General features: G+C 45.0%; 2 protein-coding genes across 3 annotated transcripts in view; one reads left to right on the forward strand and one right to left on the reverse strand.

The window, feature by feature from the left end:
* galcb (galactosylceramidase b) overlaps positions 1-14,315 on the forward strand; it is a 32,107-nt gene that overhangs the window by 13,557 nt on the left and 4,235 nt on the right. For both annotated transcript variants that reach the window (XM_079528834.1, XM_079528833.1), the window contains exons 10-14: positions 684-811; positions 2,638-2,727; positions 2,819-2,908; positions 4,630-4,774; positions 7,606-7,786. In XM_079528834.1, the coding sequence (XP_079384960.1) occupies positions 684-811; positions 2,638-2,727; positions 2,819-2,908; positions 4,630-4,774; positions 7,606-7,786 (634 nt within the window). The remainder of the gene's footprint in view (positions 1-683; positions 812-2,637; positions 2,728-2,818; positions 2,909-4,629; positions 4,775-7,605; positions 7,787-14,315) is intronic.
* LOC306942636 (oxysterol-binding protein 1-like) lies at positions 10,712-13,009 on the reverse strand (the record flags this gene model as incomplete). Its single annotated transcript, XM_079528644.1, has 1 exon — positions 10,712-13,009. The coding sequence occupies one exon, from the start codon at positions 13,007-13,009 to the stop codon at positions 10,712-10,714; it is 2,298 nt and encodes a 765-aa protein (XP_079384770.1).

Here is a 14,315-nt window from a genome sequence, read left to right on the forward strand (position 1 = left end):
CACACACACACGCAACATGAAAATGCAAAAGATCACAATGTGACGTATAAATTAGGTCTTAACCCATTTTGGGCGGGAACCCCTTTTGGTGTTTTAATTCCATTATGTTATAATTTAGCTATTGAAAAATAGCAGATCTACAAGCTCATAGCGCGCCACCGAGTGGCGCGCTATGAGCTTGTAGATCTGCTATTTTTGAAAAATCGTAAAAATGCGGCACAAATCTTTGAATATATATTCTATCAGAGCAAACGTTTTTCTTATTTCGACGTCAGGCCTAAATGGGTTAAGTGGTCTCTGGTTAATCAGACAAATCGATTGGATTATGAAAAACGTTCACGTTAAAGACCCAACAAAAAAAGTACTGCATAGAATAATAACCAAAAAAAAGTAATTATTAATAGTGTTGCACATTACAAATGTTCAGTAATTAAAGCTGCAATTCCAGAACCTTTTTTTTTTGTTTTGTTTTACATTGTCAACAATCTGGGAACCCATTGGCCAAACAAAGGAAAAACAGTACGCTCTCTTTGAGTCAACAGTCTGTTTTTCGAGAGACGGCTCAGAACACGCCACATTGTGTTCGACCCCCCCCCCCCCCCCCCCCCCCCCCCCCCCCCCCGGAGTCGGGACGCTAAAATGCAGTGTGTCAAAACATGTGTACTATTATGTTCTACCCCCAGCCCACACTACCCAGTTCGCCCAGCCAGGCTGGACCTACCTGCAGACTGTGGGACACCTAGCCCACGGTGGAAGTTATGTGGCTCTGACCGACGGAAAAGGAAACCTCACTGTGGTTATTGAAACCATGGCAAGTTGTACTTTTTTTTTCTTTCTCATTGAATTAATTTAATTATGTAACTTTCATGTTCGGCACCTGGGTTTGAACCTGGTATCCTGTGCAAGTGCTGACATGTTTTACCACTGAGCTAATGGAACTGGCTCTGGGGATTAAATGCGTATTATTAACCCATTTAGACCTGAGGACGATTCTACAACTGGCTTTTAAATCCTGACAGTTTTCTGAAAAACCCTATGTTTCTATGTCGGTGGTTCTCAAACATTTTCATGCCAAGAACCCCCAAAAATATATGTAATTGGCCGCCGACCCCCATCTGAAAAATATGAAAAAAAGAAGCAAAGATTTGAATTAAATGCGTTTGCTGTGAAAGAATATAATAGCCAAAGATTTGCGCCACATTTTCACGATTTTTCAAAAATAGCAGATCTACAAGCTCGTAGCGCGGCACTCGGTGCCGCGCTATGAGCTTGTAGATCTGCTATTTTTCAACATCTTTACAACATTTCAATCAATAGAATAGAAAAGTATTTTTGGGGGTGAACTGTCCCTTTTAGATATTTAGAAGGCTGTGCGATTTGGTCAAAATAAAATATCCAGTTTTGTATTGTTTTGAATAATTTTTACTCTGGGACTGTGAGGCGACAGCGCCACCGTGCCCCTACGATGTGTTAATATTAATTATGATATCAATTTCCTGTTTACATTTTCCCAAATAGTGAAACTCGCTTTGTAGCCTCAGCTAATTACTTACAGTATTTTGGAAACGTTCTATAATTTCTTGAAAGCATAAGATCAGGCTTAACCCATGTTGAGCGGGAACCCCTTTTGGTGGTTATATACATTATGTTATAATTTAGCTATTGAAAAATAGCAGATCTACAAGTTCATAGCGCGCCACCGAGTGGCGCGCTATGAACTTGTAGGTCTGCTATTTTTGAAAAATCGTTAAAATGTGCCTCAAATCTTTAAAAAAAAAAGGCCTAAATGGGTTAAGCGATTCAAACCAGGGCACTGTGTTGCCAGACACATTCACACAGGTTTGATTTTAGTTCTAGTAATCATGAAATAAGATGGGCTGAGAATGCCAGAGTGGCTGCAGATCATTTATTTGTGTGTTATCACATTGCCACTATTGACACTATACCCAGAGAGAGGCTCTAGTCTGGAGGGGCTTTCAGAGGCAGTCCTTGGGTCTTTTCAAGCAGTTTTATGTGCTGCATCCATATGTCATTATTCCGTATGTACACAGTTAGGTCCCCAGTGTTGATGAATCTGTTTGTGACGATCAAGAGAGTTTACAAAGGTTACATTTGTACACTGACGTGCTTGCTGTGTAGCGTATACACATGTCTCCTCATTGAAATATATATATAATTTAACCCATTTTGGGCGGGAACCCCTTTTGGTGTTTTAAGCATTATGTTGTACTTTAGCTATTGAAAAATAGCAGATCTACAAACTTGTAGGTCTGCTATTTATTTTAAATCGTGAAAATGTGCCTCAAATCTTTTAATATATATATTTTTTCAGAGTTTCAGTTTTTAACTCAAATCTTTGCTTCTGGGGCGGTCCATGGAACAACATATTTTCAGATGGGGGTCGGGGGCATATTACATATAATTTTTGGGGTCCTTGACATGAAATATTGAGAACCACTGATATAGAAACATGAGTTTTTTCAGAATTTAAAAAATATGTTTTTTAAATTTCGACGTCAGGCCTAAATGGGTTAAATATTTTACACTAGAAAACCAATTTGTGTTCCAATGTCAAGATATCGCACAAACACACAGGGTTCATAGTGTGTTCTTGTTTCTTCCGTTCCCTCCTAACAGACTCATGATCATTCAGTTTGCATAAGACCTCCGCTCCTGCCCTTCAACGTCGTATCCCAGAATGCAACGTTCCAGCTGAAGGGCTCCTTTGTAGGTATCTCTCTGATCTCCCTCAGACTGTGGGTAGTTTGTTGATTGACGTGCGCCGTCTTATGCAAAGTGCTCTCCGTGTTGCTCGCAGGCATCCATCATGGAGCTCCAAGTGTGGCAGTCGAGGTTCGACTTCAAGACAAAGAAGCCCACCTTCTTCAAGAAGCTCCCCCCACTGAAGGTAAAGGCCACTGCGTGGAAATGGTTTACGAGAATGCAAGCGGCATTGAACTTTGCCCGTGAGACTGCGTTTAACTTTTAAGGCATCTAAAGTAGGCATGTAACGATTCACTCAACTCACGATACGATTCGTATCACAATATGAGGTTCACGATACGATTTTTCACAATATTAAAAAATATATATATTTTAAAGAAAAATTACAGTTCTTTTAATTTTATATAATTTATCTTCCCCCCTGAGATTTTTTATTTAACTACATTGCAAAAAAGTAGCATTACTTTTGACAGTGCAGAAACATAATTGCCTTCCTTGATGAGTATCAACGACCATCATCACCTGGGCACAGTCACAGACACACACAGCTCCCCTCTACAGTGCTCTACTACTGAAAGTGACTAAAAAAAATAAATTGATTTTTTTAATTTCAATGAATCGATTCATATCGTCGGGATTAATATCGTTATATATCGATATACGATATATCGTTACATGCCTAATCTAAAGCACTGGTTCGCAACGTCAGGTCCCTAGGGACCCCCGGCCGTCCAAATGGACCCTTATATGGGTCTGAAACTTGTGTAGAAATGTAACCAAATGGACCCTTACGGATCCATTTGGTCCCACTTGTACGCTCTCTTAAATGATCACTGAGGATGGGGCTCCGGTATAGCTGAGTTCACTGATTCTCAACCTTTAGCATTTCAAGGACGCCCAGTTTGATAACAAATGATATAATAAAATAAAATTATTATAAATACATACAGAGAAGCAATGACGGTTACGTTGACCAAAGTTTGTCGATTAAAGCCCGGTGGCTGCTGCTAGCACACACTTGCCCCCAGCTGTGGGGCTGTGTTCCGGACTTCCGGGCTTGGATCAACGGAACTAACATAATATGCTTGAAATTCCTATTGACATTCATGTTGATATTATCAATAAAATCTCAGTGTTTTGCCAATAATTTGGGGGCCCACTTGCAGTGTCCTCACCAGACTGTTGCCTATCGCAATTTCCATTATGCTTCCTTCATACCGTCTGGAGCAACGGAAGCTCTATCATGAGTAAGCGATAAAGCGGAAGTGGAGACTTCTCCCCACTTCCGTTTCGTCTTTACAGTCGCGCACATTTATCCTAATATAAATAGAAATCATCTAAGCATTTATAGCGTGTTGCCTAGCAGAAAAGGAAATACAAATATATATATTATTATTATTATTATTATATTATATATATTAGACATAGTGACATGTTTAAGCATTTATTTCATATTTATATGTCGATATCGGCTCTGACATTTATTTCAGACCTGCTCTAACATGACATGAATAATAATATAGCTTCAGATTATTTTAGACAGAAAAATAATAATAAAAAAGGACAAAGAAAATAGTTTTTCAGCTGTCCTCAACAGTTGCCACCCCCGCGATGGCAGTCCGTATATCGCGTGTGGTCACATGTGAAGATATTTTAAAATGTTTTTTCGTGAATGGACATGGCAGCTTCTTTACTCGGGTGTAGTTCCAGACTATATATAGCATTCGGAGATTGTGGAATAATAGTTGTCTGGCTACGCGAGACTATCTGAGAACGAGCTCTGCGTGGCATCTGTCCTCTGCCAGAATTCATCAGCAGCAACGCAAACTGTCGACCGATGTTCCAACTGAACTCTGAATTGACACATTTTTTCTTTTTGCTTGTCCTCTTTTCCATTAATGGCAGCTTCTGGACGGCTTCTTCGGCGTGAATCTGGACGTGGACGAGGTTTACACGTTCACCACCGTCACCACGGGCCAGAGAGGGAGTTACCCGGACCCCCCTCCTTCCGCACGCTTCCCCAACGTCTATAAGGATGACTTTAACGTTGGTAAGGACTTCACTTTGAAGAAGAGAAAAAAAAACAAGCATTGCTAGTTTTGAAATCGGCACCTATCAGGCCAGAAACCTAGTATCTCCATATTTCATCTTGTGTTTTATTCATGAATGAATGCCTTATTTTATACTCCCTGAGCTGAACTAAAGTTGTTTAGTTCAGTATTTAGATATTTGATATTCATTTTAACAGACACGCACCCTTCCTACATAAACCCATCGTAATTTGAAAACTCCATTTTAACCATAAAACTATGAAAATATAGTTGTAAAAAACACGGCCCCTCCTCACATATTAGAAGGACAATATGAGTCACCAGAACTAAGTAAGGACGGGCGTTTTCAATGAATCTATCATGGTTAAAATGGAGTTTGACGTTAAAATGGGTTTGTAGACTAATTCAGAAACGGTTCTCCCCTTACGTATTTCCTGTAGGCGGAGCCGTCATAGCTGCGGGGTAAACCCGCACCTCTTCTACTACAGTGAACTGTAGAGTGACTGATGTTAGTCTGCCTCAAAACGTTACTCTTTTACCTGCTTTTTACTAACGCTAACATTACAAAGATGCCCAGAACATCGGGATGAACCTGTGTAGTTTATGGCTGCACCAACAGTAGTGGCAACATTCAAAAAAAAAAAAAAAGGAATGTCAAAATATCCACCGCGGTGGCTGAGACCAGAGCCATAGAGTAATGGTTGAGACGAAGCAGTGAAAGGTACTGAAAGATACATAACGTCAGTCTTACCCAATACCCAATCTTTCTGTTTTATGAACACAAGGCTGCTGTACTTTATACCTCATACTAAGCATTTAAACTATGACGGCTCCGCCTACAGGAAATACGTAAGCTGCGACCATGAGACCCGTTTCTGAATTCGTCTATAGGAATAGTTACAATGGGTTTGTATTCGATCATTCTCATCAAATATCTAAATACTGAATCAAACTGTCTGGGTTTTTTACAAAAGCCTGTCTGTGGGTTTTTATAAATATTGAACCAATGAAAAGTAACTACGTTGCCTGAAAAGCTTTGGACATGCAAGGTTTCCGCCTGATAGTGACGATATGTCTACTGTTTGGAAGAAACCCCCTAACTACAAAGTGTTCATTTTTAGGAAATATAAAATATAAAATATTCAGGAAATTAAGAAAATCTTATACTTTGAAAACAAAGCAATACTGCCTCAACAAAGTCGGTATTGTGACTTTATATATTGTCAATTACTTGCATGAGAGCGGGGGAGGTGGGGGAGTTAGTTGCTTTAAATTAGTACCGTTTGAGGGTCCAGTGGAGTGGAGTTGAGAGGTTTTGTCCGAATCGCTTTTTACTACATTTCATTGGTTCAATGTTTTCGAAACAACACACAGACGTAAAGGGTGTTCAGTAGCACTGATTCATGCAAAACAATCAAAAACCTAAAAAATGGAGTTGGGAGGTTTCCTCCCGACAGTAGCATAGCAATGAATTTTACTACATTTCATTGGTTCAATGTTTTCGAAACAACACACAGACGTAAAGGGTGTTCAGTAGCACTGATTCATGCAAAACAATCAAAAACCTCAAAAATGGAGTTGGGAGGTTTCCTCCCGACAGTAGCATAGCAATGAATTCTACCTCTATCTAAACATTGGCCAATCTCACAGCCCCCTTTCCACGCCCCCTTCCGGTAGCTAGTGGTGTCATTTAACATTAGCATTTACACGTTTTTTTCTCTGGAGAATCTTAAGTACATTTCCTAATGTAAAAATGTGACAGACCAATATTATTATGAAGCAAACAAGATGCTAAATCAGCTCGAACAGATAGAACAAACCTTACCTTGAGAAAACAAAACTTGTAGACTTCTTAAATGACCTCTGTTAACATGTAGTGTCTATGGAGTGACGTCACGCTATCACCACTAGATCCGAAAGGGGGCGTGGAAAGGGGGCGGGGAAATTCTGTGAGATAGGCCTATTGGCATTGGCCACATAGTACCGTTTAGGAGTTTATTGTATCACAGATGGTATGGCTCACGAGGTGACACAAATGGGCCTCTAAATGTACCAAATCTCCCTCTTTCTCCAATTCCCCAATATGTCAAGCCTCTGTAGCAGTGTTGATTTTGTTCGACTAAACTATGACGTAAAAATAAAAAATCACACCTGTGAACTGAGTGGTGCAACTACCCCCCCCCCCCCCCCCCCTCTCTCTCTCTCTCTCTCTCTCTCATTAGCAGGCAACGGTGCAGCACTATCTCTCTCTCTCTCTCTGTTTCTGGCACAACAGCGCCACTTTTGCCCCTACTGGTACTCATAGTCACATAGTCACATTAACACGGACATTGCTGAGTGGTTCCACCACTCAAAAAATAAACTAAGCTACAGTGTGATGACAAAGACTAAATATATTGGACAATTTTGTCAACAAAATGAGTACTAGACAAACATATTAGGGAGGGACTAGTGGAGAAGAGATCCAGTGGAACTAAAAGTACAAGTCATTTTATGTTTGGTTGCGCTCTGAAGCTCACATTGTGAGCTTGTAGATCTGCTATTTTCAGCATGCAACCAAGTGTAGAAATCAGGCCTCACGACGCCATTTAAGGTCTGCCAAAATACATTTTTAAAATCAACTGTACATTTAGTCGACTAAAATCTGATGATATTTATTAAGGATCGGGTCCTTTTCTCAATTTAGTGAGTCTAAGGATGCAGCATGCAGGCTATTTGCATCGCTGTTTAGTTGACTAAAACTAAACAATTTGACTAAAATATGACTAAATTAAGTTTTATTCAAAATGAGCCTCAGACTAAAACTAATCAAATCAAATCAAATCTGTAGTCAATCCGGCGTTCTCGGAGGCGCCGGACTTCGCCGACCAGACGGGCGTGTTCGAGTACTACATGAACCTGACGGACCCGGGACCGCACGTCTTCACCCTGCGCCAGGTGATCACGGAGAGGCCCGTCACCTGGGTAGCGGACGCCGACCAGACCGTCAGCGTCATAGGAGACTTCAAGTGGTGAGACGACTTGACTTGCGCAAGGCCAGGCACAGATTATCAATTTGGGTGCATTTGGTCGGGAATATTTCGTCACACTTTGACTACTATTCATGAGTTGCCCGAGTTAACCCATTTTGGGCGGGAAGCCCTTTTGGTGTTTTAAACATTATGTTATAATTTAGCTATTGAAAAATAGCAGATCTACAAGCTCATAGCGCGCCACTGAGTGGCGCGCTACGAGCTTGTAGGTCTGCTATTTTTGGAAAAAAAGGGTTAGCGCCCCTGCTTGCATCCTCCGTGAGGAGGAAGCCCAAAAACCTTCGATGAGGCCTTTAGGAGGGCCATTCGAGCCACAAGTGGAGTCTGCAGTACTACTGTTGCCCAGCGGTGGAGCCTGCAGAACCACTGCGGCTCAAGAATCCACCACTCCGGAATGAAGTCAAGTGTCTGGTGCTGGGAGTCTGGTGCAACGCACAGGTCCTCGCGGTACTCCTGGTGAGAGCAGGAGTGGACCTGGTGAGACGTAGGAGGGGCCCGGGCAGGAGGCAACCCACAGAGCCTAGTCCCTCCACTTACCAGAATAGTACCTCTCAGTCCCGGCATAGTAGTTCCGGAGTGGTTCCAACGGATTGTCTTTCCCTAGTGGTCTGATCGAGGGTAGCTACTGGGACGTAAGTCGGGACTTGATCACCCCGGCCGGGTCACCCGAGTGAGGGGTATGATGTTCGCGAGACCCGAAACCCCGATGACCTTGGGATACATCACTGAGGATACGTCCCAGGTGCATCCAAGCGATGTTATTTTCGTTCACTGAAAACCGATGAAGGTAGTGGATGAGGCCTTTCTAGTCCTTTTTAAGAGTTTTCCATTTCAAATCGCGCTGGATAAATAAAGCGACTGCGTTCAGTGGCTCAATAGCTCTTCCCCATGACCGCGCATCTAAAACATGAATGCTTCTAAAGACTCTTAGCCAATGATTCATCCGATCACCGCGACCACCGTCGCCATTGTTGTTTTGGGGAGACGAGGAGGCCCAATAGAATGGTGGTGAACGGTGGCGGTTGCTGAACTATCAGCGCCACCCCACTGGGTGGCGTTAATAAGTCCATAAATAGACTTTGCTGACACATGACATCACATTTAGTGCTCTAAACAAACATTCTAAGTCCATAGACCTGGCTGACACATTACGCAACGTTTAGTGCTCGACACAAACTGCAATTGGCTGCCATATATTACATCATGTCAGAGCCAGGCGGAAGCTAGCGCCCCTCAAAATGACAATATGACATATATCATCAAAAGAACCCCAAAATGGAATTGCATGTTGAGGGCCCTCTGGCTAGGCAACCCAGCCTGGCGGAGATGTTTGTGCTTTGCGGAGTGCCCCTTTCTATTTATTTTACACAGGTTTAATGTTTGTCGTTAGTTCAATGTTTGTCTTGTAAACGCCATTGACAATGAAGGGAAGATTTACGTCATATTGTCCCTCATTACGTCATATTGTCTCTTTGATGTTAATGGCGTTTAATGTTTGTGTTGGCACCGTTTGTTTTACATCACCATTACATCACCTAATCAACATGAGTTATACTTTAATATATTAGCACCCCTCACTTCACACGGGTGTGATTTTTATTCGTATTATTGTCATTGTTTTGAGATGCTCAGCTTTGTGTGTCTCTGTGTGTGTGTGTACCCCATAGTGACGATCTGATTGGCTGAGCAAGGAATGTGATGTATGATGATAGCTCCCCTCACTTCACACACACGTGTTTTTTTTTTCTCTTCATACTAATAAAATAATTCATCATAGCGGCACTATTAACATTTTCAGCGCCAATTCAAAAATGTATAGTACTTAATATTTCAGTCTAATGTAGGAGCAGAAGGATATTAATGGTTCAAACGCTTAATGTGTCATTTAATTTAACCCATTTTGGCCTGACCTCGAAATTTAAAAAAAATCTTCTAAATCCTCCAGTTTTCTGAAATAAATATTTTCACGATTTTTCAAAAATAGCAGATCTACAAGCTCGTAGCGCGCCACTCGGTGGCGTGCTATGAGCTTGTAGATCTGCTATTTTTCAATAGCTAAAGCATAACATGTTTAAAACACCAAAAGGGGTTCCCGCCCAAAATGGGTTAAGATTGTTATTATTTAAATTCTTTATTTTTCATTTTGTTGTGAAGGTGCACAACAGGAGCATATGGCTACTGTGTTCATGTACTGTATAATTTGTTATATATTGTCCATTTATTGATGAGGCTGCAATTCATCCCACAGACGAGAACATGAAGTGATTGGATGTCCTGGACGAATATAAAACCCCTAATAATGTAAACAAAAGAAGCATTATCAAACGGGCCTGTATCATTGGCCCCAGTCCAACTAGTTCCACCCAAGGGGCCAGTGAGGCGCTCCAACGTTGAAACTCTGGGCCCTAGTGGTAAGAGGAGGGACTACAGGCGGACCCGTGGATTCATGACCGGGAAACCCCGTGCAGCTGGGCTTTAACATTGAGCGCTCGGTTGCACTTCCGCATTTGCCAACCAAAATTTGGTTGGAAAATGCGGAAGTAGACGTTTTGAGACGGTCCTTCCGGGTGCTTCAAAACGCCACTGAGCAACTTCCACTGACATGAATAGCGGAGGGGGCGGAGCTTCGCGCCAGATCAGTCTCTATCCTTTTATATACTCTATGGTTCCACCACCACGGAGCCCTGGGCCAAGAAAAGGGAAAAAGAGGCCCCTTAACGCCACCCAAATTAGAAAAAGACACAAACCCGAGTCCAGGAACTCGTGTCTTGCATCTTCTTCTTTTTTCCCGATGCCCTACAACCACCTGCTAAACGTATCTATTGGGACGAGGGAGAGACCTTTTTGTCTCTGCAGAAAGAGAAAAGAAACCTCCAGGTTGATTTTAATGGAGGGTCATTCACTTTACTCAGTAGAAGACGGCACGACGGGATCCGGCGATGGGTAGATGTCGGGGCACATGTCCCACTTACCTTGGGCCTTGGCTTCCCAGTAACCGCCTTTGTAAATGTGCATGGACTCTCCAGATATGGGATCGTCGGTCTTCTCGAACCACACTGCCCTGCAGTCGTGCTCTTTCTCCCGGGAGGCGACGCGTTGCCTCTCCTCCAGCCTCTCCTTTTCGGCGTTGGCCCTGTCCCAGTGGCCGGCCTCCATCAGCCTCTGGTCGGGGCGCCTCCGGCTGTCTGTCGGCGCCACACCCTCCTCGGGCTCGTTGAGCGTCAGAGCCAGCGAGGAGAAGTGGTACATGTTCGCCGCTCCCTCGGGCAGAGGAATCATCCGCCACAGTTCTTTGGCTTTGAGCGTTCTCGGTTTGCCTTCAGCGTTTTTCTCGCCTTTGCTGATGAGCCTGGAAAACTCCATCTTCTCGCCCCAGTTTCCTGACAGCCCGTAATGGACCACGCCATCCTTATCCGTTACTACGCCCGTCACCTTTCTGTTAATGTCTCTGGAGAAGTAACTGTATGGGGCGAACTTGAGGTGGCAACGGTCTCCTGTCCGGTGGTTCACCACCTCCATCTCTCCTGACTGGTAGATCCACAGTCTTCCCACAATTATATTATGTACTGTGGTGGTGACCTTCGTCCAAGAATAGTGATTGTTGCTCTTCTCAAAGATGCATTGGATGGGCCCCAAGGGCATGAGGGATATATACTTTCCTCTGAACTTGCTGGCGACGGTGATGGTCTGCCTGAGAGTCCAGCCTCTCTCGGAGCTTGCGTGGTGGGCAGCGGAAGGCGGGTGGTGGCTCACCTGTTCGCAGACCGAGCGGTAGCCGTACTCTCGGAGTCGGTCCAGCTCAAAGGTCTCTCCCAGCAGCGGGTTGAAGGGCTTGCCCGTGCGGTGCGCGGTGGTGGAGTACGAGGCCACGCTGAAGGCGGCCACGTAGCACATCTGCTCCAGGGAGTCCTGGCACGTGGCGGCCTTGTCCAGCAGCTCGTGGTACTCCAGGTCCTCGGACAGACGCTGCAGCATGGAGAGCGGCTCGTTGAAGTGCACCGGCATGGGGATCTTGGCGAGGTCCTTGTTGATGCAGTTCTTCACGATGCTCCAGAGAGAGTTGAGGGAGTAGTTGTTGGGTTTGTCCGGGATGTGCGTTCGCCGCTGTCTCACGGGCTCCACCTTGAGGGGCCGCAGGGACTCCTGTTTGGTGGACAAGGACCGCGCGTCAAGCGACTCCTGTTTGGTGGACGAGGACCGCGCGTCAAGCGCCCGCTCGTCCGTTGCAAGCTCGCCACTGGTCCCACTGACATCATCGCCAGACCTCCCGTGGACTTTGGGCTCGGCAGGGACAGTGATGAACTCTACTGGGTCCTCCATGGCATCAAAGAACTCATTCTCGTCATCATCATCGTCACTGCCGTTGCCCTTCGCTGAACTGCCGGAACCCTTGCTGACCACGACAGGGTCACGGAGTGAAGGGGACGACACTGTAGCTTCCCTGACGGCTCTCTCTAAGTGGTTATGCTGCTTTGCCAACTGCTCCAGGGTGTCTTCCAGTCTCACCCTCTGGTCTCTCTCGGCTTGCAGGGCCTTCTGCCAGTGCTTGCTGTGGGTCTGGGCCGAGGACAGGAAGTCCCGACATGCATTGACCATGGCGTTGGAGGTGATTCTGAACAGTGTGGCTCTCTCCGTCACCTGTCTGAGCTTGTCTGCCGCGTCCGTTCCCTCGTGAACGTCCTCCAGCTCCGACAGTGCCTTTTGCAGGACAGAACCGTGCTTGGCGATGAGGTCGTTGCAGGTGCTGAGGTCCTCCACCTTACCGGTCAGCGTGCGTAGCGTCCACGGGAGCTCAGGGTCGGGGTCGCCTCCGCCGTATCCCGTGGCATGGGGTCGTTTGGGACAATCGTCGCCCGAGTCATCGGACTCTGCCTGCATGTTGTGGACGGCCTTGGACTTTGCCAGCTCCAGGGCCGTGATCCAGCGCTGGCGCTCCACCTCCGAGCTGGCCTTCAGGTAGTAGGTCTCCGCACCGGTGTTGGAAATGACAAAGCTACAGGAGTCTTCCACCGCAATGTTGGCCCTGGTCAAGACGATGGCCGCCCGGCACGTGTGGCCCATCTCCGCCTGGGTCCTGTAATAGGACAGGAGGCCATTGATCAGGACAAACCATCGTCGCTGGTAGCCTCGCATGTAGTTGGTCCATTTGAAAAGCCAACCCTTGTACATGTCTGCAGGGATGGGAGTGGGCGGCTCGGACATTACAACGGCCCACGCGACTTCACGGAGCGGGGGTTGGGGCCTTAACACACACGGCTGCTTCTCTACCGTTATTTGGCACACACACGTCTTCAGTAAGAAACTGGTAATTAATCGTGTGCATTAAAGTAAAACATGCTAAAGAGGCCGCAGACTACAAACGGGTGTCGTGTCAGATTCAAATGCTTTATCAGAGTATATGGAGGTCAATCTATGATGTGAGTCATCGATGACATCAGTGCTTTGACGTCAGTAACCTCCCGGCTTATTATCCCGGATTTGTATCCACCCTAAAACATGATCATCAGGTTTTATTAAAGGAGCATTCAGTGATTTGGGTGATTTGGAAAACCCCCTGGTCCGCCCCGGTAACGGTGGGGGAACACGCGACAGGCCAACAGCGCGCACACCAAGGCCCGGCCCCGCTCGATCATGATTGGCGGAAGGCTCCTCTCTATCCTGATTGGATGAAGGCTGGGCTACCTAGCCAAAATCGAAACCTACGTTTTGTTTTTTTACCCCAGGGGTTAACTGGGGACAGGGAGGAACTCCTTATATGGTCAGCACACTCTATAGTAGGGAGGATTATCACAACAAAACAAAAAAATAAGTGATATTTGAATAACTAATTTAAGAAGTTAAATCACTGAATATAACTTTAATTTATGAGGAGGAAGATTTTTTTTTACAGTATTTGTTAATGGGTTTTTTTTGTGGCTTTCGCCTTTATTTTATATTTTTTATGGAGGGACAGACAGTAGGCTGACAGGAAATGGGGAGAGAGATGGGGGGGAAGACATGCAGTAAAGGCCGTCGGGATTTGTTAAAATTACGTTTTTATGTGGACACCCCCACCAGTTCATTAAGTATGCCTGTTTGCCTGGTAGCCTGGGGTCCACCTATGGCTACCAGGCAATATGTTCTATGGCATAGGCAGCTCCCCACAGGATCGCCGGGAGAATCTAGACGCAGCTGCGCGACATGACACTAATTAATTAGTGTCATGCGTACGTGCGTGCGTGCGTGCGTGCGTGCGTGTGCGATGTATGTTCAGAGCGATGTATGTTCAGTGCACTCATGACATACATCGTTTGCCAGCCAAGGCTATGGACTTTAATGTTTGTTTAGGGCTCCAACTTAAGACGTCATGTGGCCGACGATATGAATACAGTGAGCGGCCCTCACTTCACACAAGTGTGATTTAAAAAAATATAATGTATTGATAAGACGAGCAGAAAATGTGAAGTGCCATGTTATTAAACCTGCCATTTACGGGATTATTTACTTACCAACGTGACACTTATTTAAT

This window comes from Electrona antarctica (genome assembly GCF_951216825.1).
Source record: "Electrona antarctica genome assembly, chromosome: 18".
NCBI lineage: Eukaryota > Metazoa > Chordata > Actinopteri > Myctophiformes > Myctophidae > Electrona > Electrona antarctica.